This window comes from Marmota flaviventris, chromosome 16, assembly GCF_047511675.1.
Source record: "Marmota flaviventris isolate mMarFla1 chromosome 16, mMarFla1.hap1, whole genome shotgun sequence".
Lineage (NCBI taxonomy): Eukaryota > Metazoa > Chordata > Mammalia > Rodentia > Sciuridae > Marmota > Marmota flaviventris.
The window spans coordinates 10380556-10405585 of record NC_092513.1 but is presented as its reverse complement, the minus strand read 5'-3'; the positions used below and the strand labels follow the sequence as shown (position 1 = coordinate 10405585).

At 31.3% G+C, this 25030-nt stretch overlaps 1 protein-coding gene across 7 annotated transcripts in view; it reads right to left on the bottom strand.

The window, feature by feature from the left end:
• Nucleotides 1-25030, bottom strand: part of Cdh19 (cadherin 19) — a 75363-nt gene that overhangs the window by 35139 nt on the left and 15194 nt on the right. Inside the window, exons 2-5 of one of the 7 annotated variants that reach the window (XM_071602658.1) lie at nucleotides 20363-20445; nucleotides 18629-18803; nucleotides 11141-11444; nucleotides 7568-7862 (exon numbers count right to left, since the gene is read on the bottom strand). In XM_071602658.1, coding sequence (XP_071458759.1) covers nucleotides 7568-7862; nucleotides 11141-11332 — 487 coding nt within the window. In that variant the 5' untranslated portion in view covers nucleotides 11333-11444; nucleotides 18629-18803; nucleotides 20363-20445. Of the gene's footprint in view, nucleotides 1-7567; nucleotides 7863-11140; nucleotides 11445-17465; nucleotides 17589-18628; nucleotides 18804-20362; nucleotides 20446-25030 lie in introns of those variants that run through there. The other 6 variants (XM_071602657.1, XM_071602662.1, XM_071602659.1 and 3 more) reach the window with 6 other exon arrangements.

Below are 25030 nucleotides of genomic sequence, written 5' to 3'. Positions count from 1 at the left end.
CTTTCTCATATTTTCAGTTACATGCACATTAATTAAGCTAGTTAGATGTTTGTTTGTATTAGTTCTTTTAACTGGACTCTACCAGACCAAAGATTCTCTTAATCTTAAATCTTAGATGTGGATGAGACAAATAAATGATTAATTACAACACTAATTTCTATAAGAATGCATGACATCCTTCCTTTCTTGGTCAGTAATATTAGAGATGCTTCAAGCTTGACTCTTGAAGACCTCCACAATGCTTTTTTCATGTACCCCAAGGTTTCTGGGCTTTCGTAACTACTTCTTTTTATGTTGGGATCATTATTTCCAACTAGAATCTCTGCCAGTAGGTTTATAAGAAATGTGGCTCTATATCCTGATCATCTGTTCCCTAATAATACCCCAATCATCACTATGAATTGTAATTGTTCTGTAAAATATTTCAGGAACTGTTCTACATAAGAACCATTGCTATTACATGCTCATGTATACCTACTTATGAAATTGTTTAAAAAATATTATTTCTATCCAAAAATGCATTGTGATTTTTTAAATTCAAATGACAACTAAATATCTCATGTTATGAGATATTTACAAGACCTTCACAAAAATAGGATATTTTTTCGATGGCAATACATATTAGCACATTTCATGTGTAGGTACATTTATATTCTGATATTGCTATGCTGTACTGAAGAGTATTTATATCACATACATTTGTATTTCATATACATTATAGAATCTGTGTGAATCCTTAAAAAAATTAATCTAGATAACTGTTGAAAGGGATCCTAATTAGGATTCTAAAAAAATTTACAACTATTATTCCACACAAATGAAGTGATAATTCAATAGAGAATATAAAATTTTAATGAAATCGGATCATTAAACACATGGTTGTTTTACCAGTAGAAAAGCAATCAATATACATTTTAGCATTAATAAAATAAAGAAGGAACATGTAAAATATTACATTAGAAACATAAAGTCATCTGAAAAATTGTGACTTTTATTTGTAATAAAACTTTAGAAAATTGGAAATAAAAGGTACTGTATAAATCTGAACGTGAACATTTTTTAAACTTGGACTGAGTCATATTTAATTGGAAAGTGCTAGCACATTGCTTCTGAAATAATTTTAAAAAGTGATGCCTCCTATCACAGTTATTTTTAAACATTGTACTGCACTAAAATGTTACTACTAAGAATTTATGAGGAAATGAGGGATGATAGATATAGAAAAAGAATAAGTAAAACTACAACAATTGTAATAATGTTTAAAGGCAAAAGTATCGTACCAGAAAATTAAGCATAAGCTATATGTATAATAGTATACAGAAAAATATTAAATTAATGAATTTAGATGATCATGGGAATAAAGAACCCAGGATAGATATGTGTACATTAAATAGCTTTGTCCTTACTTCATCTTTAATTCCTGTTGTTCTACTTTAGAACATCATCCTCTGATCGTATTTGTATAGTTGTTGGAAACTTAAAAACTGAAATTGGCCAGATCCTTGAATCTCATCAGGAGGAATAAACAAAGAGTAGAAAAACCTTTACTTGGTTATCAAGGAGTCTAAAGGTCAGTGTGCATCCCTCAGTGGAGTCAGTATTGTTTGGCCACAGATCCCTGAGCTTTTAGGAAATAGGGAGAGCTAAATGACTGGACTCTACCAGCCCAAAGATTATCTTAAATCAATGTGTATCTAACCTGTTTCATTAGAAAAGTATAATTAGATGACTGTGGTCTCAGAATCACATTGCGATAAGACTAACTTATCAATTGTCTTACTTGTTCCAATAATAAACATAAAATATAATTGTATAATAATTTTGAGTAATATTTTTACAATGATTACTAGTATCAGTTGGCTGTATTACTCTTCAGAGACACTTTTTTTTACAATTGAAATTAAAAATATTGGTTATTTTTGTGTAGCTAGCTTCTGAATCATTATAACTATCTGTCATAAAAAGTCCTTGTGAATTTAAGTTTAGCTTGATATTTGGCTATACCTATTCAAACAATAAGTAGAAACTTATTGTTAAGTAGGTGACACAGGATATCAACCTGCACTGAGTGCTTCAATTAAAAGGCATGGTTTTTAGAAGTCTTTGGAAATTGCCTTTACTAATTAGTTCTGACACAGAAAATTATAATAACAGTATACACACATACTAATAATTATTATGCATGTGGAGTTGCACTTAAATTACATTTTTGTGGCAATATTAATAAATCCTAACCTATATAAAGCTACGTAAATGTTTTTGAAGATTGAAAACATTCGTGATAGCATCAATAACAGAATTTCTCAACACATGAGACTTATTCTGCCATTACTGAGAACAATCTTGTGTAAGGAAAGTGTAGCTCTGTCACTGTTGATTATGTGCATTTTATTATCAACCAAGAGTTTCACAGAAGATTGAACAAGTCTCATACAAACACTAACTTTAACATTACAAGAAAGCTTTACTGAATGGTATTGTCACATATCACATAGAATGCTTTAATCTCTGGTGATTATGGGAGGAATCAAACACAAAAGCATAAAGGAGAGGTAATTTTTTTATATGAGAGTAATTTGCTATCATGTACGTAATAAGGAAGTCAGCAACCTGTGGCAAGAGCATTTCATAATTAAAGCTTGCATTTATTACAGAACCCTAAATTAAACACATGTGCTATAGTTTTTTATTTTACTATTTGCTGAATTCATACTGCATATTTCAAAATAACTCATTTATTTTAGTATGTAATATCTTGATGTGAAATTCTGTGTTATAAAGGTTAACAGACTTCTTTTAGAATGAAAATATAAATTTTTCAATAGGAAAGCTATTTTAACTTGCAGTTTTAATATGAGTATACTTGAATTAATCTCAGATAAATTTTTTGAGGTGTTTATTTGTATAAAGCAGCATAGATTAAAGAAAGATTTTTATCTGTACTCTAAGTCTGTGATTTTAGTAATAATCAAAGAGATATAAGGTGAATTAGAGAATTTATTGGTCAAATTCATGATGAAAATATTAGTTTCATTGGTTCTCCTGTTTCCACCTTTCAAGGGAGATCTGATTTTATCAGTGTGAAGACTATTATTTATTCACAAGTCCTGACTGGCCTATCCTCAGTGGATTTATATTTGAGAAGCAATTACTTTACAACCTAGAACCTCCAAATGAAATTCTGAAAAGAGACAGTATTTTCCTACTTGTTACCTTAACTGTGCAAAGTATTCCTCAATTATTTCTGTTTTCCTGTCCATAACTATCTGGAAACTAGGTCATTGTTATTATTTTTGTGTTTTTTTTTTGACACCTCAACTTTTTATAATCTGAGATAGTATAATTCAAGTCAAACAAATTAGACTGTGTAAGAAAGCAAAACATTTAGAGAGAATAGGAAAAACAATTTATCCAAGTCTAATTTATTTTCAGCACATGTGTCTGAAGGCATAGATTCTTAAAATCTAATTTTCAAATGTGATAAATTTCAAGAAATAACATTTTTTTCCTAAGAAGGAATTGAATTTAAATTTACATGCATTTTACATTAATTGAATTTAAACGTTTTTCTTATGGCCACTTATTATGATATACTTGTGCCATATTGATGATAAAATTATAAAGGTGAATTTTATATGTGCCATTCCAAAAATATAAATTATGTGAATTTAAATATTTCCTTAACAATCATAGAATTCAGTATAACCCACTTTATTCACATTTCAAATCTGAAAGGTTATAATAATCTTTATTATCTTTAAAAAAAATAAAGTTTTTCTCATAAGACATTTCACTTTCAAAAACATCCTGACTTTGATAATAAGTAAAATGCCCATCATAAAGACCAGAAATGTTGGACTCTTGCTAATGTTGAAATTGATGTTTCATGAAAAATTGGGTGGACAATATTTATTTGATATTGCTCCAAAACATGGGAATAGAGGACATTAACTAGTAATTTTTTCTAGCTATCTATAGGCAGGAAAAAAATATATAAAACAAAACTTTAAAGTATTCAGGCTTTAAATTTTCTTTTGTGTATATATACATATACATATATGACAAAAATTTTTTATGTATACATACATATACATATATGATAAATACTTTCAACACTAATTAGCATTTGAGGCATGTGAAGTCTAAATATTTATTTATTATCATTGTTTTACACATAATGTGGCCTAACTTATTAAAGCATGATTCACTTTTAGCAGGATGTTGTAGTGATCTGCAGAAAATAAATCACTTGAGTCTGCATTTTAAAATCCTTCAAGGCAAGAGTTCAGTGCTTAAAACAAATACTTCTAGGTAGGTTTGGGTGATATTGGCAGAACCTGTCAAAGGAGGTTTAATTGCTCATTAAGCAGCATACAAAATCTATTTTTAAATGCCCTTTCCTTTGATGACATGCTAATGTTTTATGTAAAAGCTAATAGCCATCATTGAAAGGACGGATTATCTGTTTGATAGACAATTACTATGGTACCATTAAAAGGACATAAAAAGGAATATGTAGCTTTTGCACTAAAAACTTTCCAAATGATGAGTCAGCATTTACAATTTAACTCCAGCTCTTGGGGTATTATATGCCTCCATCCAGACCAGTAAAGTCTTCCTGCATTTCACAGCCACCAGTATAAACTACCAAACCTGTCCAGTCACTTATGTAGCATTTTTGACCACAAACATATCCATTCTTTCATTTATTTGATCATTCCAAACATGAGGCACCCCATGTCTCCTGGTATTATATTTTCACATGGAAGGAAGATAATGACTTTTGCCATCCAGGGTAACAAGGGGGAAAATATAATGTTTTATATCCATTCCACCTGACAATTAAAGTTTTAAAGTAAGTGCATTTCAAATATAAACACAATTGGCCAAACCTCAACATTATATGTAAAGAAATGTATGTTTAATAAGCAAGTGTATAATGAATATTCTATGGTACTCATAAATATGGATGAATATTGTCAATCAAAAATAATTAATTATTGTTTTTATTGGTTGTTCAAAACATTACAAAGCTCATGACATATCATCTTTCATGCATTTGATTCAAGTGGGTTATGAACTCCCATTTTTACCCCAAATACAAGTTGCAGAATCACATCGGTTACACATCCACATTTTTACATAATGCCATATTAGTGACTGTTGTATTCTGCTACCTTTCCTATCCCCTACTATTAATAGAGAAAAATTTGTAATGTTTTGGGTTTTCTCTTCTCATGACATTCAAATGTAGATTTCTTTCAGTAATTCTAACCAAATTCTAAGTTCAAAGCGCAGACTCAAAATATAATAATTAGTGGTTGACTCCAACACAAACCAATATATTTAAGAAAAAAAAAACACACTGGTTAGTTCTTAAAGGCATAAATAGTTGGATACTGAATTTGGAAACAATGGCAACATGGAATTTGGAAACAGTAGCCCATCACTTGGCAGTGAATATGAAAATAAATTGAAAAATTAATGATCTATTTAGTAAAATAATTCACTTTCTTATTGATTAAATATTAAGATAAGCCTGTATAACTATATTATTTGGTTTCTTTACTCCTAATCAAAGCCAATAAAGTGCAGAAATGCTTCAGAGGGCGCTGATGAGAAGGTTAACAGAGCAATAGGAATATCTCCCTATGTTCGCAATGGACACCTTGATGTTGCATACTTTATTGGACTTGGCCTCCAGGGAGGTATAAAAAAGTGCTCAGTGGTGTTACTATGACTCCATGTGCAGCCTGAATCCTGACTGGCACTTTCATAAGACGTCATGATCTATGCAAATTGACTAGAAGATTTGTGCATGGACCTCAAACAGGAGTGCACAAGATGTGTATGGCAGTTAGATAGTGCCTGCAATAAACCATGATTTGGGAGTCTCTTGGAAGCCACAGTTAAACTGCAGTGATACCATGTTATCAAAACTATAATATATTCAAAATAATCCCCTTGTAAGTGCACCATTCAACTCTTAACAACACCTGCTTTTTAAAATACTTCATGTTTTTCTCTTCTTCCTATGTCACCAGCCAAATCTGCTCTTTCTAATTTGCCAGCCACCCCATTTTGCTTAGCAGTGGAGTCAGCCTGGGTTCTTTTGAGCTCCTTAGCTGCTGCATTCTCTGCTAAAAGGATCTCAGTTATGACCTACATCATTGCCATATGTCAATGACTCACACACTGCTACAAACAGTCTTCATCACTCTGCTATGGAAATCTTCCTGGGATAAGGTGTGGCTGGCCTTTTTGCATCACACACTTTAAAACCCACCTTTTAATGTGCCCCCTATTTCTCCATGCAATTCATCATCATCAATCATTTACACTTTACATTTTCATAACACATCTTGTTGATTATAATCTTGCTTAAAATTAGCTATTTCTTGTTTGTGTACGGAATTAAAATATAATCCATGTTAGAAATTAATTTCTGTGTGTTCTTTCCAATTCTATTCTCAGTTTTACAGAAAAGCTCCTAGTACATGAGTATGTAAGATATGCTTGATGAGAAAGAAGGAGAAGTTAGAAGATGAAGGAAGAAGGAGAAGGTTGAGAGCAATAAGGAGGCGAAGAGGAGCCAAGCAAGACAGAGAGGAAGAGAAGGCAAGGAACTATTCCTTTGCTTAGCAAACAAAATTGAAGTATTTAAAATAATTTTTAATATCTAACAACAATTTGGATACATATTTCACAGCTTGATTTGTTTACACACTAGTTAAAATACTTATATTCTAAAGGATGTAGAAAGATATCTTTGAATTTCTACCTAGAATATTAAAATATAAGAAATCAGAAAACTATATGAAAGAATATATATTTTTGGAATCATTGGATAATGAATCACATATTTAGGTAAAGCAGTTTTAAAACATGTTAGCATCATTTTAAATGATCATGATGGAATCATATTTGTCAAAGTTAAGTAAATATTTGAATTAAATTATATTATTTATTGTGCTTTTAAAGTATTTTCACTGATTAAATTAAGGGAAAATCTTTGCATAAACATAGCTTTTCCCCTACTAGAAAAACATTTCCAGTTTTCAAGGCAATAAATTCCTATATCTTATGGAAATCACCCTGTTCTTTATATTTCATATTTAAATCATTAGTAACAATAGCATTGGACTTTAAAAGAAACTTGAAATAGTTGCACAGAGGTTTTCTACCACTTTGCTTCATTTTTAGTCTTTACATTCCTTGGTTTTGATGTCAATAGTAGCTCTTGTTTTATAAATTGGCTTTCTTTATTCTATATACATATCCTGCAGAATTTTATTAATTGCTCAAATAAACATGTTTGAACTTTTTTACTACTTTCCAGAATGAGACAAATTTAATAACACAGATAATTTATTAATGCACAGTACCATTTAAAAAAAAAAACATTTTTTACCATAGACTAGTTTTTAAAAAATATTTCACTTAAATATGTTCATAGAAGGAAGTATTAATGTAATACTTAGATAATCCACTTCCAAAACATATGCTCAAAAATTTAAAATTTGTTGTCATTGTTAAAATATCTTTGATGTAAATTAATATGCAATACCTTCTGGAGACATCTCTGGGACAATGGCCTCATAAGGTTCATCTAGGAATTTTGGTTCATTGTCATTGATATCCGAAACTCTGATGACAAACTCAGACTCAGGCTCCACAGCCCTTCCAGTGGTGGTGTCTATTACCTGGGCTCTCAGAGTGTAGAGGGACCGTTCCTCTCTATCGAGCTTCTGTATGGCATATAGGTCACCTGTTCTGTTGTCAATGGTGAAAAGACTTCCAGCTCCATCTCCCCAAAGCTTGTATTGAAAAGAGTTGTTTCCATTGTCTAAGTCAGATCTTAGCTGTAAGTACAAACAGGTACAACTGAGTTTCCAGATAGGCTCAAAATGAAAAATCCATTTTAAGAGTTCATTTTCTTTTGTGCTAATCATTCCTTGAGTTAATAATTCTATTTAATTCCTATATTATTTTAATTCACACATTAATTTCAAATTTAATATCAACCATCAGAAAGAGAGTTAATTTTTTAATATAAAGAAATACAGAAATTTGATTCTTCTACATAGACAATTCTAGTAATATATTATTACTGAAAAACAAAGCCTCTTTCATAAATTATTCACAACATAGTTGGTCCATGTTTGTTCTATGGTTACATCCTTGGTCACTAAAACCAAAGCCTCAAATATTTATATTTGGTTGGAACCTAGAGAAAATTTTACTTATATCTATGATCACAAATAATTATAACATTACAAGTTACATAATACTGATGAACTCAATCTTTTCTATGCAGAAGCAAAGACAGAAAATTTTAAAGAATTACCCAGAGTCTCAGGTTTCTGGGAAGTTTTATGATTTGGCACAGGACTGTGAATTCCAAGATTCATCCATGATGATAATTATATAACATGCTTTCAAATCTTTAATTTTAAGCTAGAAAATGCCCACTCTTTCTAACACATTTTACTTGATTTTTAAACATACACTTTTCTTCTTGTGCTTATTTTTTTTTATTTTGTGAAAAATTGCTCATTCATAGTTTTGATGAGTAATTTAGATTTTAAAATTTATATGTCAAAAGATGTCATTTTGATATTGATGTGTTAAATTGGCTGTCTGGTTTATCATAATTAAATCTACATAAATAATTCTCCTTTTGTACATAAATGATGCCTTTGTTATTACAAATGTGTTTTCTTGATTCACCATTCATGAATATACTCTTCTTCAAAGGAAGACTTCCTATGAAAATACAAAGATAACCATGAAATGCCATCCTAAACCAATTACAACTTGTCTGATGGCTGCAGTTAAAAGTTATTATTCCTCACTAACTCATAACTTTTCTATGCTATTGTGGAGAAATTCTAAACATACCCCAAATAACAATAATATAGTATTATTGTTGTTGTTGCTCTTATTGTTGTTGTTTTAATCTGTATTATCATTGCTACATACTTGAAGAAACAGATTTGGGAAAACTAACATCCAACTTGATGTTATGGTTATAGCTTTTTTAGTTTGATAGTCCTTAATTATTTATAAAGAGAAGAGATTTTCTATGTCATGAGGTTATGAAATTAAGAATAATTAATATATTTTCTAATGAATATGTCAAATGAGCAATGAATAGACCATGTTTTTAAAATGATATCACTTCAATGTAGTTTTAAAATTTGTTCAATATTGAATGAAGGTAAATTAAATTCAGTAAAGAATAGGAGTATATCAAGCTTATTTAAATTATAAATTTCAAAGACCAAGGAGGTCAACATTTTTAAATACACATTTTTTTCTTTTCTTTTTTTTTCTTTTGGTACTGGGGATTGAACATAGCGGCACTCAATCGCTGAGCCACATCCCCAGTCTTATTTTGTATTTTATTTAGAGACAGGGTTTCACTGAGTTGCTTTAGTGCCTCACTGTTACTAAGGCTTGCTTTGAACTCAAGATCCTCCTGCCTCAGCCTCTGGAGTGCTGGGATTACAGGCAAGTGCCAGCATACCTGCCCATAAAGAACAATTTTAAGTGGTAAATCATCAAAACTGTTTTACTGAACACTTGCCTCTAAATGTTACAAAATGCATGTGTTAAACTCATTTTGATCTCATGCACTATAGTTCATATTTTGAAATTTACTATATTTTTATTTTAAAATATTTTATCAATTAAGCAGCTGTTAAATATTTGACCAAACAATGTCACATTATTCTTTTTTTACATAACTGCCTTTCCAATTTTTATTTTTTTTTTTAATGAATGTATCAAAAAGCAGTTATGTGGGACACATCTTACCAGCAGCTCTTCAGTTGCATACACCTAAACACCCCCCAAAGTTTCTTCCAAACCAGTTATCTCTGTGTAATGTGAATCATGAGATTGTTTAGAGGAAAAACAAGTATTTTCATGGATGTTTGTTATAGAAAGAAAAGAACAGGCAAAGCCAATCATTCTGTGAGATGAGGAAACAAGAGGCTGGTGTAGGTGGCAGAAACAGAGTAGGAAATGTGACAGCCAAGGAGATAGTCTTTGTTCCTGTCACATTGGTACAGTTAAGTACCTTATTTACGAAAAGCCACTGAACAGGATTTGCCTGTCACCCTCTTCAGTGACAGAAGAGTTTAAGTCATTCTGGAGATCACTCTAAATGGAGCTAGATAGACTCAGTTCATTAGCAGCCCCTTAAGATGGACCCTATTTGTGCCACAGGGCATGTGATTTACCTGAAGACATTGTGGAGAATTAAAAGGGTAAGGAGGACCCTGTGGGAGACAAACAGGGACACACAGGAGTGTTCTGAAGCCTTTTTGCCTAAGATCCTAATCTAAGCCTGTGGTTGAAGGTACTCCTGTGCCTGTGGCTGATAGGATAGAGGTACTTAGATGGAATCCAGATACCACACTAATGCTGAGGCTCCCCTGAATGGGCTAGAAGACAGTTAATGAATTTTGAGTGCTTCACCCTTTGGGCCCAATTAAATTTTAGTGCCAGTTAATTAGCGGTTAAACATTTCAGTTCATTCATCTAGAGAAAGAACTTATGGAAAAGGACATGATATTGTAATTATCTGTGTTTAAAGAAAACCAAATAATAATCAAAACCAAAAACATAAATTGGAGGTGTTCTGTCTCATTAAGGACATTTTCTTAAAATATATTCTTCTAAGAAGGTGAAAATAACTATTCTTTGCACTTCAACTTCACTAATCAAATGAAGTGTGTGGGCTTCTGACACTCCTTGGCTGCAAAAGGATATAGTATTAAACTGCTTCATTAAAAATGAAGGAGGGATAAATCAATAGCTATTTAGCATAACAGAAAAATCAGGCAAAAAAATGTTGGTAGATGATATTTGACTCATTGAGTCTGCTTTGATTTATTACCAAAAATTGCACCACTGAATTTCTAGCTATTGATCAATGAGTAGCCTTTTCATGTAGGAGACTAGAGTGAAATTTGAACCCAGAACTCAAGTTTTTAGTGATGTTCAGGTGCTTGAAAATTCTAAATAATTAATAATGTTCATGTTTGAGGTTTTCTAGTGGTTCCACTGAGAAAAATGCAGAACTCAGCAAACACCAAAACCATGAACTGGAAGACTTTCAGAAAGTAAGTACCCGTCCAATGTGATAACTTCCATTCATTTCCTCTGGTACAAAGAATTGGTTCCACACCCAGCCTCGCTTCACTCTCCAATGAGAGTCTGCCCATTTTTCAGCAGTCTCTCTGCTAGAGTCTCCTGCCACTGCAAAGCCAGGCCAGAGGCAGGGGATCCCCAGCACACAAGGCAGCAGCCAGCAAATGTGCATTGCGATGTCTCCTTGGGTACCAGTGTCACTCTTCCAAGGACAGAGTGTGTAGCCCACAAAAATCCTGTGCTTCTTTATCGTCTTTTTTTTCTCTTAAATATCTTTTGTATCCCTAAAGCATAGAAACAAAACAAAATTTGTCATTTAAGAAATAACATTTTCTCACATAATTACTAAAGACAGGTTACAGCTTTTGCATTTTTGAGAAATGAAATAAAATATGCATTCAATTTATCCTTTGATTAAGCTAGTGAATTATATTTTGTAGTCCAACAATAATCCTATTGCAATAATTATAAGTTTCTACTCAAGGAACACTTGTTGTAAACTGCAATCACAAATCCGCCTGAAGGTTGACAAGTTACTCTTAGCTATCTCTTTGACTGACAAGATGACATAGAGAGAGAGTTTTAAAATATTATTTAATTTACTTATGTCCTTATAGCCATCTCAGCAAAATTCATACTACTCCCTTAAAGCAATCATCAAGTCATGAGTAAAAACCGAGGAATGTATTTATCATCTTTTCATGCAATATAAATAAGATTTATCTTCCAGTTTTGAAAATTATGATGTTTTTATGTAGTTAATGAAATAGGCAAAGTAATAATTAAGCTTAAAACCCAAGAAATGTAATAATAAGTTAAACTATAAAACATCCAAATTAGAAAGCCTGTGCAGGATATTTACCCTTGTATATTTTGAAAGTTTTGGTAAAATTATTTCTCTTTGAATACAAAAAAAAGACATTTTTTAGGATTAAGTACAAAATGTGATGCCAGGGTAAAATGGCTCATGGTTTATGATATGTATGATAGCTATGAAATGAAATAGTAAAATCAAAAACGCAGCCTACTGAGTTTTTCATTCAAAACCTATTGTTGAATTGAAGCTGATGTTACAAACTGTCTCTTTCATAATTGGTAATGCTCATCCTTATATGTAATTGAATAACTTCATATTTCCCTCCTCTATTTAGGATTCCGTCAAACTATGTGGGGTTTCATTCTTTAGCCACCAGGAAGGAAAATTTGGTGAGATCCACAGTAGCATTCACTTTCATGAACTCATCAGGAAAGCCATACATCCTGGCTTAGAAGTATTTCAGCATGATCTTGTTTTGAATATTCTGTAGGTGTTTTTTTAATGATTCCTGAGAGAGTTTGGGGTCTTTGGCTTTTGTTAGGAAAGGTTGTTAAAAAACACTTAATTAAGAAAGAACACAGGGATTCTATGTTCCCTCTGTAATCCCTTCAAATGGATGTATTTTTTGTTACTTGTTTACTTAATGAAGGTCATGAAGAAATTCAGTTGAAATGAAAATTAAGGATGAATTTTATCCTTACATTGAATATTTTAAGTACTTAAAAAGTCTATTTTTTGAATATTAGTGGAAAATATATTTTGATAGCTAGTAAATAATCATTTGTAACAAATACAGTTTACTTAATAAAAAAGATATTTTGCATAAGTTTGGTAAACTATCACTCGGGGTGATATGAAAGTATTTGTCTTATTTGACAAAGTGATATTTCTGTTAACATTATATTGTAACCTTCTCCTACAACTAAAAATAGAGAAAATAACATAATGAACCACTGTGCATCCCTGTACAGCTACAATAATTACCAGCACAGGGCCAACCTCATGTCATGCATACATACACCACTTCCTCAGAGTAAAACAGATTTCAGATGTCACATCATCGTAACCACACCAGACACACTATACTTGAGCTTACGTGATACATGTGTATGTGTATGCACCTCTAAAAATCAAAATTGGATACTTAAAGCTAATATTAAGATTTCGACACAATCAAATATGCATGGAGTATTTAAATTAAAAATTTTCAAACATCTTTGAATTATATTTCAAATATATTCACACAATATGGTGTGCTGAGATATTTGTTATCTTATTGTTACCTCAGTTTCCTCTTTCTATTTTTCATTTTCCTTTCCATTTATGTGATATAGTCTTTGGTCCCTATATTGTTCCTCACCTTCTGGATATTGCTAAGTGTATTCCCATGTGTGATCAGATATGGTTCTTTATCTTGTGAATTCTCTATAAATTTCTAGTGACTTTCTTCGATACAATTTAAAATACTTGTTAAACATAATCATAACTCATGTTTTACATTTCTTATTGCATGACATCCAGTGGCTGAAATTGCCTAGAATTTTTTTTTTCATATCTTGTTTTTACTGTAGTGGGAGATGGGTTTTTTTTTTCTCTATATATGTATTAGCAGATGATATACACATCAGAGGAATCATTTGTTATAAATTTCATAGTAAACTTTCTCTTAAGGTTTTTTTTTAGTTTTTGATAACTATTGCCCAAATTGAATATTTCAGTAACCACAGTATGAAACAATAAAGAAATATAAACTCTAAAAAAACTAAAAGTAATCCCCAAAATTTAATAATATGTTATTTGAAAAAAATATTACAGGACAATTTTTATCAGAAGGTTGAATAGTGCAGAAGAAAATACCTTTGGTTATGAGGACAATTCAGTAGGAACCAATCAAACTAAATTACAGTGATAAAACTAACAGTACACAAATAATTTTTAAAAATAAAGAGGATTTCAATACCTTTTGGAACAATATCATGTGGCATAGCATATGTATAATTGGAATTGCAAGAAAAGAGTGATAGTGTCAAAAACATTTTTAAAATGGCCAATTATTTTTAAAATATGCCTTACATTATCACATTGAAAAAGAAAAAAAAATAACCTCAGTAAACATCAAGCCGCCCCCAATAGCAACAAAATCAACCCAATTATGCTCTTGTAAAATACTAAAATAAGATATATATATATATATATATATATATATATATATATATATCTCTTAAAAATCACTGTTGAATACAGCAAACAATAATAATGTTTGTTAAATGTTCATCAGATCTGGGTGTGATAGCAGCCTGGGAGGCTGAAGCAGGAGTATCATGAATTCAAAGCCTGCTTTAGTAAAAGTGAGGCATTAAGCAACACAGTGAGACCCTATCTCTAAATAAAATACAAAATAGGGCTGGAGATGTGGCTTAGTGTCCTAGTGCCACTAAGTTCAATCTCTGGTACAAAAAAAAAAAAAAAAAAAAATCATTAGAAATAATGTATGGTAAATGGAAGCAGAATGTCATGCCTGAAGTTCTCAGAAAATACAGTCCAATTTATAATTATGCATCCCACACTATAAGAACAATATTAAGTAGAACTGCAAGACTTCACCAGCAGCACAACTTCATGACAAAAATAATGAGAAAATCTTCAGATGAAAGACAGATGCACAAAAGTAATGAATCATGTAGAAGTATTAAATATGAATGAAATTAAAGGGCATTTTGCTTATTTATTAATATATTTAGAAATTGATGTAATAACAACAACATATTATGGGATATATAACACATGAAGAAGGAAAATTTGTAATGATAGTGGCTCAGATGGTGAGATATGAAAAGTGGAAACACCTTCCCTTACAGATGGAGTGACGCAGCAGGACTTCAAATGATGACCCTGATAAGTAAAGAACTCCAGTTCAAATCTCTGCAACAGCGAGATCTCACAAACAACAATGTACAAAAGGAATAATATGAATACAAATAAAGTCTTAGTATGACAGTATAAAAGTACATTTCACCAAACAGAAAAAGCAAACTCAAGATTATACAAACAAACCCTACAAAATCAATCACTGTGATAGAAAGGAATCAGTAAAACCTGACAAAGAAAAGGAGAAGATTGTCACATAAAGTTTTAAAATTCAACTATGTACTATGCAGAAGGAAAGCACTTTGATTACAAATACACAAGAAATTCATCAGCAGGATGATAAGGAGAGACAGTATAAGAATCATGCCTTAAGATATTGGAAATAGCCATAAAAGTACTTTGAAGTAAAATCCCATGACCATAAATATTACCTGAATAAGAAGGGACATTTACTAAAGATAAAATAGATACATTCATCCAGTTTTAAGTATGAGTCTACTTATTACAGAGCTTAAAAACACATGAAGCAAACCTTATCAGGGTTAACAAAAAGCAGACACAGTCACGTTCGAGGAGGATGGTGGATTATTTACCACTATTCTCCTTTATTGAAATGCCAAGAGGACAAAAAGATCATGAAGTATATGAAAGATTTAAGAAGTGAGCCAACTAGCTTCAAGGAATGAAGCCATTGTAGAGAGCTGCACCAACAGAATACAGATGTTTTACAAGGACACATGATAGATTTTTAATGGAAGAATATACACTGGGCCATTAAAAACTTTTTTCAATCATTTTCAAAGGTTTCCTTATTACAAAGTACACTCTTTAATGGCAATAAATAAAGTATAAATCAATAACAAAATTATATCGGGAAATAGCTATGCATTAACAAAATTAAAAGTATAGTATCCTTATATAACCAAATTAAGAAATCAGCAAGAGAAGATTGAAGCAATCTCTAGAAACCAGAAAAAGAAACAGTGAGCTTGAGAATAGAAATAAATAAAGTAGGAATGTTAATGACACAAGGAAAATTAACAATACCCGAAGGTGCTTCTTTTAAAATATCAATAAAATTTATGACTAATTAGAATGATAAGGGAAAAATGAAGGGGCCTAAATTAGCAACTAGAATGAGAGAGAGGATGGTAATGTACCTTCTACAAATTTAGAAGGGGAATGAGAATAACACTGTGAAAGTGTTTAAGACAATAACTTTGACAACTTTTATCAAAAAAATGAAATAAAAATTATTCAACTGACATAAAGAATAGAAAATTGGAGGTGTTCAATAGATATTAAATGTATATTCTATAATGTACATTTTCCTGCAAGGAAAAACATAGATCCAGGTACATTGGAATGCAACAGTTAAGGAAGAAATACTACTAATCTTAGATAACTTTCTTCCAGAAAATACAAGTGGACATTTCCCTACTTATTATAATGAGGCAAATATGATATGATTATCAAAACAAACAAAAACACAATATGCATTTAAACTACCAATTGGCCTCGTGGATATAAATGAAAAATCCTAAACATAATAATAATTATGTAAATAATAAATAATCCAAACTATTTTTTAAAAGGAAATGCATCAGAAAAATTTTTTTATCATTTCTAGAAGAATAAAAGGGATTCTGACTCAGATATTGATCAGCACAATTTTCTCTATTTACAGAATGCAAAGGGGAAACCTTGCATAATCTCAGTAGACACCAGAAGCAGCTGTTTAATGGCAGTACCCATATATGTAATACCAACTCATAATGGTAGAAAGCAAAAAGAGCTCTAGTACTCTAACAAAGGACAATTACATAAAATCTACACCCACCATCTTAGTTTAAATTATAAAATGAACATTCTCCCACTAACATCAAAAACATTACAAGGATGGGGGCCCACTGCACTTCTATTCTTACACACTCTATTCTACACTTTTGTAGCAAGTGCCATAAAGAAGGAAAAGAAATAAGTGAAAAACAAAAAGGAAAATATCTTCAATTAAGAACAATTTCTGCAAAAGAAAAATGGGATGTATTGAGATGATAGCAATATAATGGGAAATGAATCCTTAAGTGTTATGAAACAGGAACAATGAAGAAAACACAAATGTCACACACTCACTATGCAACAGTTATATTTTTACATTCTAGAACCACACTATCAAACTGTGAAATAAAAATGCCTTAGACAAACCCTTTGAAAAACACTTTCATGATAATAAATTATGGGCAAGATCTTTATACATAAAATAGAAAATACTGTTGAAAAAATAAGAATTAAGAGAATAGAAGTATTGCTCAATAATTAGCAGACCAAATTTTATTGTGATATAATTTTTGTAGTGTGTTCAGGTTTGTCATTTTTTACTAAGACAGAGACATAAAGGCTATATTTATTTTTTTTTTTTTGTTCAAACAATTTAAAACACACAAATAAATAAATACATGCAACAGTGCTTCTCAAGGTATTATTTTTCACTCATTGAAGGATAGTAATCTATGAGAGACAAGAAACAGAAGCAACAAGTCCTAAAATTTCCCCAAATTACTGAATGCATAGGAGTCCAAGCAGCAATTTTGAAGGGTAGAGAAGCCAGAGAGAAGCTTACATTCTGAGTTGAGGAGGGCTGGAAGCATGGTACCATGGTAGCAATAGGTCATAGGGGACACCACTGAAGATGAGAGAGTTGTATGATTAGAGAACTTTGGCAATCCATAGAGTATCTCCATTGCATATTTAGTAGATTAATGTTAAATTATGTACGTGAAAAAACTACATCTTCCCATGGAAGGAGCCACCTGAAATCATTGGGGGAGTAGTCCTTTAAGTCTGTAATCAACAGTGAAAGTGAGACGCCTCATGGTTCATGGGTACAGGTGGGGTACTCAGTATTTTTTCCTAGGCAATAGGAAAAAACTGTTCTAGATAAACAGTGGTCTGCTTTTCTCCAGGAAATCTTAAAAGCAAGACCATAAAGGTCAGCATTTCCAGCTAAATTAAAAACATCTCTGAACAGAGTTCAAAAATATGCATAGGAAAATAAAGCCTTCAACAAAAAAACAAGGTAAAATTTCGAGTCTGACATCCAGTCAAATGGCCATGCCTATAGAGAAGAAGGAAAGCATGTCCAAGGAGATTTGTCCCAATCAATTAAATCAACCTAGAAACCAATCATGGTATATCCATAAAGTGTAATACTCAATATCAAAAACAAATAAACAAGTGATGTACACAGAAACTGAACATTGACATTAAGTGGAAGAAAAAATTAACTCAGATTGTATGTTTCCATTTATGCATATAAATTTTTATAAAGTTAAAACCAATCGCAGTGAAAGAAATGAGCCTAGTACTTGAGGCTGGGAGAAAGAGTGAAAGGAAGGGATTTCCAATGGACCCCATGAACTCTAGAGAGTGTGGATGGCTATGTTCATTACCTTTATTGTGCTGATTAAAAAAAAAAAAATCTCAAAAAAAAAAACACCCCAGCAACAATTGATTTTGAATATATACAATTTATTGTGCCAGTTTTACCACATTATTACACTTAATTTTTTTATTTGTCAATCTCAGAAGAAGAAATTAGATGATTTGTGCCAAAATGATATTTGTGCCAAAATTCTGATATGTTACATTTTGACATAACAGACACATTCTTAAAAGTATTTTTGTCAAAAATTGAAAGTTAATTTCCAGGAATTTACCAAAAATAAAGTTAACTAAACCAAATGAAATGTATCTAAATTGTTAGTTTCTCTGGAGATCATTTACCCACAGTGTGATTTGTGCAATACCAGCTGGTTGTGAAGCTTGTGTGAGCTCCAGCATCTCCAGATACAGGGACATCAAGTCAGCATTTTGTCACACTACCCTTGAGGTCTGTGCATGACAGGAGTTCTGAACAGCACTGGCACCAGGAAAAGGATCCAGGTCCTTCAGTACGTCACTGGTTTCAGAAGAACAAAATAAAAGTAAAGAGATAAGGAATATACTGTTCTAGATTAAAAGAAATTCAAGAAACACAAAACCCGGTGGTATAAAATGAGGAAACTGGATCATGATTTGTGCTAATATAATTTTATACTTAGGTTTTTAGGATGAATGGAAATTTAATATGTGTACAGTACTATATTAGGTGATAATCAGGATATGCTGTTAATGTGAATGATTGGAACTTTCTTTGTAATTGTATAGAATCAAGCCATAGTTTTGGTACTATATAATTCATATCTTGGTGCATATTGGTTTTGGAAAAAACAGGATGCCTAACTTATAATTTTTTAAATTAAATATTTTAATTTTAAATATTTTAAATTTTTTAAAAATATTCAAGAATAAAATCGGAAGATAGGTAAATAACCATGGTAAAAACGTGATAACAATTATTCCAATGGGGTCATGAGAATTTGGATAGTTTATTAATTTATTTTTTCAATTGCTTTAAAAAAAAAAAAAATATATATATATATATATATATATATATATATATATATATATATATATATATAAAACCAATAATAAAAATAGAAAGTTTCATTTTAACATTAATATAGTAGTCTGAAATCAATAGTTATTTTAAGAGCAGCTATTAATGAAAATATACAGAAACAGGAATATTCCATAATACTCATAAAAATAAAAATTTGGATAAGCATTTTGGAGAATAATTTGGCCAAGCAATATTTTAAAGTGTTTAATAGAAGTTATATTTTACAGTTCCATACCTAAAGAAATGTTCAAAATTGTCTGCTGGTAGAAAAATACAAATCGGGTAAATTTAGGAAAAAAAAAATGAAAAATAATGTTCAAGTTAGGATTATGTATGATATTCATTATGTAAGTATTTTTTCTAAATTTCAAGGCAATACTCTTTCATACTGTTAATATGAAGAAATTCTGTATAATTCTAAGTTTGATAATATTCACATGAACCACAATATTTATTATGTAACTACTATAATAGTAGGAAGTTATGTTGTTTTAATGGTTGAAATTTAGAACCATTTTACATTTTCTTTTCTCTCCAACAATCAAAAATGGGAGTTCATAACCCACTTGAATCAAATGTATGAAAGATAATATGTCATGAGCTTTGTAATGTTTTGAACAACCAATTAAAGAAAAAAAGAAGAAGAAGACATTTGACCAAGGCAAAAAAAAAAAAAAAAAAAAAAAGTAAATATTTCAGATATAATGATGCTCACTAGATGTGAATTGTCTCTCTCCTAGATGATACACATTTTTAAAATTAAGTTCATATTTGAAATATTCAATAGCTAAATTTAAAATTAACAGCTAACATATCACTTTATAATTTTACATAATAAAAAGCAGATCTGAAAACTGTTCACTGTACTTTCAAATATATATTAATAATGTAAAAAAAACAAATGAAATGGAAGCAATAGTTATATCTGAATTATGAAATACTGTGGTTTTGTTTATATGCTTATATATTTGAAATTTTCTATAATGGTCATGTATTTCAGGGTAAGGAAAAAATACCTTTTCAAATAATGGTGCACTTTTGATTGAAGACTGATGATAGCTGTCAGCTGTGCAAGACTGAGAAACTTTCTGAGCTGAGTCTAGGCATACAAGGAAAAATGCTAACAATTAGTTATATTTGAAATGGGCTCAAGAGAAACCAGTGGTGGCATTTCTGCCTTGCATTTGCAATCCTGGTTATATTTTCCAATCAGGTGAATACATTAATAAAATCTTCATAATACTTCAATATGGAAGAAACATGCTAATACTGTGTCTCATATTAGTGTGGTTTGATTTATTCTCTTATTGCTACTATGTAGGCACATTAATGAATATTTATCATGTTGTACAGTAGAGTACATTTCAACATATATAATGCATATAAATAGCATGAAACTTACAAGGCACAATAATAGATAACTACTATTACCACCTTAATACTATAATAACACTTAACTTAATACTATAATAACACTTAATACTATAATAACACTTAACCTAAGCATCATCAAAATACTATCTCCAAAGAGAATCATATGAATTTAGTTTTGAAAAGTTTATTTAATATAATATATTAAATCACACAGGAAAGGATTTATATTCAGATGTGACCTGCCAAATATCAAATATTTCTTTGAATGTAGAAAAGGGACTGAAAACCTCACTGCATTTTACTGAACAGGAGGTAGGAAATGCTCAGACACGTAGCATTGTGACATCTGACACTGACGTGTCCCCTTGTTTACATTGAATCAAGATCTATACACTGAATTTTAACCTTTGGGCCATTCTTGAAACCAGACATAGTAAAATGCTTCCTATTATCCTCTTCCAGACACCTTCTATTCCCCCACCTTGTTCTGAGGTTTTCAGGTTTAAAAAAAAAAAAAAGTGGTAAGAATAAGTCAAAATGATGGATTTGGTGGCTGGTGGGAGAAGATAAAAGTTGAAGCTGCAAAAAGTGGATGGGATAAATATAGAAACGTAATCCTATTTGTGATCTCTTAAAAATCAAGGGAAACTTGGCAGCCTCTTAGAATGACGCTAGGCATAAAGTCTTCGAAATGGCTTTCTCAGAAGGAAATTTAGAAAGAAATGTGTGTGGAAATAGCTTGCATACATAAGTGCAAAAGAGGCAATATTTCTGGGCCAAAGATTGTTAATAAATGGCATGCCAACTCCTTCTCCAAAAGCATTCACTCCAGAGAGCTGGAATATGAATGATCTTTCTCTGTCCCATTTCTGAACTCTTGTGAAGCATGTGTTTTGCATATTTACTGTCACAAAGAAGCCCTTGGCTGCAGATAAAGTAATACAGAATCATATGTCCTCATAAGACCCTGCATATATTCTCATCAGACGCACTCTTTGACTTTGCAGAGGCTTCCCATTGACCATTTGTGTGATGCCCTAAGACAGCTAAACCACTTCCCCCACATAATAGTTGTATGACCTTGAGCGAATGGTTTGACCTCTACTGTCTCAGTTGCCTCATGTGAAGACTGATGATAATAATTGTGCTCATCCCCCAGAATCATGTTTTTTATAAAAAGAGTTGCTGCACATAGAATTTTGCCTGAAGTGCTATGTTAAGTGTTGTTAACAAACTACATAAAGATAGCTAACGATAGGCTATCTTTGGTAAAGATCAGATGTTTTCTGTATTTCTCAACTTTGAAATATTCAGCTATTTTTAATCTCTCCAAACAATACACATATACAATATCTTTATAAATGTCTATTGCAACTATAGTCTAGGCCTCTTGAATGTCATTTTTTCCAAGTATGGCTAAGTGACTATGACAAATAAACATTGTCATGCTTGAAGCAATACATGATATTGCGTGGACATATATAAGCTGAAAATGATCCCAGTGTGACTCAGAACAATTATGTTTTCAAAGAAGACTAATTATGACTTTAGGGATGGAAAATATTATAATCTATGCACTTATACAGTTTGAAACTGAATCTAATTAGAAATTGTCTTTTCTATGACCTCTTCTTGGTTACATAAAGATAATTATTCCATCTGTGAAAACTTATAAAAAATATAATGTATTCTGGAAGGCAATGTGGAAAGCTGAAATACTGAATGTCACTAAGCTCAGCTTCTCATAGAGAAAAGCAGATGGCAATTAATGTAATGGCCCCATCTTTTGAAAACTATTGACTATGCTTGGCCAAAATGATACATCATAAGACATAATATGTGACGATCTGGAAGTCCCAAAGCTTAAAAAAGAACTAAGAAAGTCTCTTAAAGTTTTCTAAAATACTGCTAAAATAGGATAAAAAGTTTTGCTACATCAGTTTAAAGAACATATAAGTTTTTTTTTTTTTTTTTTATATCATGATCTAAATGTGTGAAGCAAGGAAATACTACTATAAGACCTATGTGAAGCACACAGTATAAGGGGATCTTTTGGAAATAGCAACAGACTTCACTTTAATCTCTTCTGATTTCAAGGATTCCTTATAAAAAGCAAGAATGAATGCTTTGAAGTATCTAATTTCAGTTCCCCTTTATTTCATAAGCACATATAATATAAATACATTGCAGAGCAACAATGTAGAAACGTGGTGGCAGTTTTCTGACTGTATCTCAGTCTGTTTTGTCTTGATATACATGCATACCTCTTGGCTTATCATGTCCATCTACCCTCCTTCTACCCTTGCCCGCCTCCCTGGGAACCCTTCTTAATCCCTGATTTTCCTCTACTACTTAGAGGTTGCCTTTGTTGTACTTATTGTTAGTTTCCACATATGAGAGAACACGCAATACTTGTTTTTGTGTTTTGCTCCTTTCACTGAGCATGCTGTCCTCTAGTTCCATTTATTTTTCTGAAAATGACAGGACTTCATTCTGGATGAATGCTACTACATTGGATATATGCACCATTTGGAGCAGCTAGGCTGACTCCATATCTTAGCTGTGTGAATGTTATCACAGTAAACATGGGTATGCATTTATCTTTTATATATCGTGACTTCATTTCCTTTGAACATATTTCCAGGAGTGAGAAGCTCGATTACATGGTAGTTCTACTTTTAGTTTTGTGAGGAATCTCCACACTATTTCCACAGCGACCGTACTGATTGACTCCCAACAATCAGCAAATGTTCCTTTTTCTCCACATCCCGACCAACCAACATCTGTGATTTTTTTTTTTTTTAAAACAGACATTCTTATTTGGGTGAGATGGCATGTCATTTTACTGTTAACTTTCATTTTCCTGATGACGAACGATGTTGAACATTTTTTCTTATATTTATTAGTCATTGGTATTTTTTTTTTTTTGAAAAGTGTCTAGTCAGATCATTTGCCCATTTGAAAAATTGGATTACTGGGGGCCCTTGGAATCTATTACTGATTTGTGTGTGTGTGTGTGAGAGAGAGAGAGAGAGAGAAAGAGAGTGTTATGTGTATGTGTGACCTTTACATATTCTAGAAATTAACTTTTTGTTCTCTCATTCTGTCTCATTCTGTAGGTTGTTTCTACACTCTGTCGACTGTTTCCTTTGCTGTGCAGAGCTTTTTAGATTGATATACTCTCTTTTGTCAATTCTTGCGTTTAATTTTTGTTGTTGTTGTTGTTGTTTGTTTTTTGTACTTTGGAGTCATAACCAGAAACTCATTGCCTGTACCAATACTTTAAAATGTTTCTGAGTGTCTTCCTCTAGTAGTTTCAATATCTGAAGTCTTACATTAAGTTCTTTGTTCCATATTGAGGTGATCTTTATACAGTTTGAGAGATAGAAGTCAGCTTTTAATTTTATGCATGTGTATATTTTATTTATCCAGCACCATTTTTAAAAAAGGCTTTTCATTATTCAATGTATGTTTTTGGCAACTTTGTCCAGAATCACTTGTCTGCAGAGTGGATATGGTTTTCAGTTCTCCATTCTGTTTTATTTGTCCGTATTTATGTTTTAATGTCAATGCCATGTTGTTGTTATTTTTTTACAATGGCTCTACAGTATATCTGAAATCAAGTATTATAGTTAGTGCCTCAAGTGTTCTTTTTTGCACAAAATTGCTTGGGCTATTAGGAATCTTTTGCAATTGCATATAAATTTAGAATTGCTTTGTTTAGGTCTGTAAAATATTGGTATTTTGATTGAGATTTGTTAAATATGTAGATTTATTTGAGTAGTAGGAGTATTTTAATAATGTTATTTCTTCTAGTCTATGATCATGGTCTTCTTTGGTTTCTTTCTTCAGTGTTTTATAATTTCCATTGTAGAGATCACAATAAATTCATTAGTAATTTATAGAAAAGCTATTGATTTTTGCATGCTCATTTTGTATTCTGCTACTTTACTAAACTTTTTTTTTAATCAGCTTTAATAGTGTTTTGGTGAAGTCTTTATTGTGTTGATTTCTGATCTTTCTATATATAATTTGTTCTGTGATTTTGTTTTTCATGAAGAGATGTTAGATTTTACCAAGTATTTTTTCTGCATCTATTGATATGATCGTGTGATACCAAGAAGATATGTTGAAACATGAATAAAACAATAGTAAGTAATAAGATTGACTTGGTAATGAGAAGATTCTCAGCAAAGAAATATCCAGGACTAAACAGCTTCACTCCTTAATTTTATCAAATCTTTCAAGAAGAACTAATGTCAATGCTTCTAAATTGTTTCATAGAATTGAAACCCTTTGACCCATCCTAT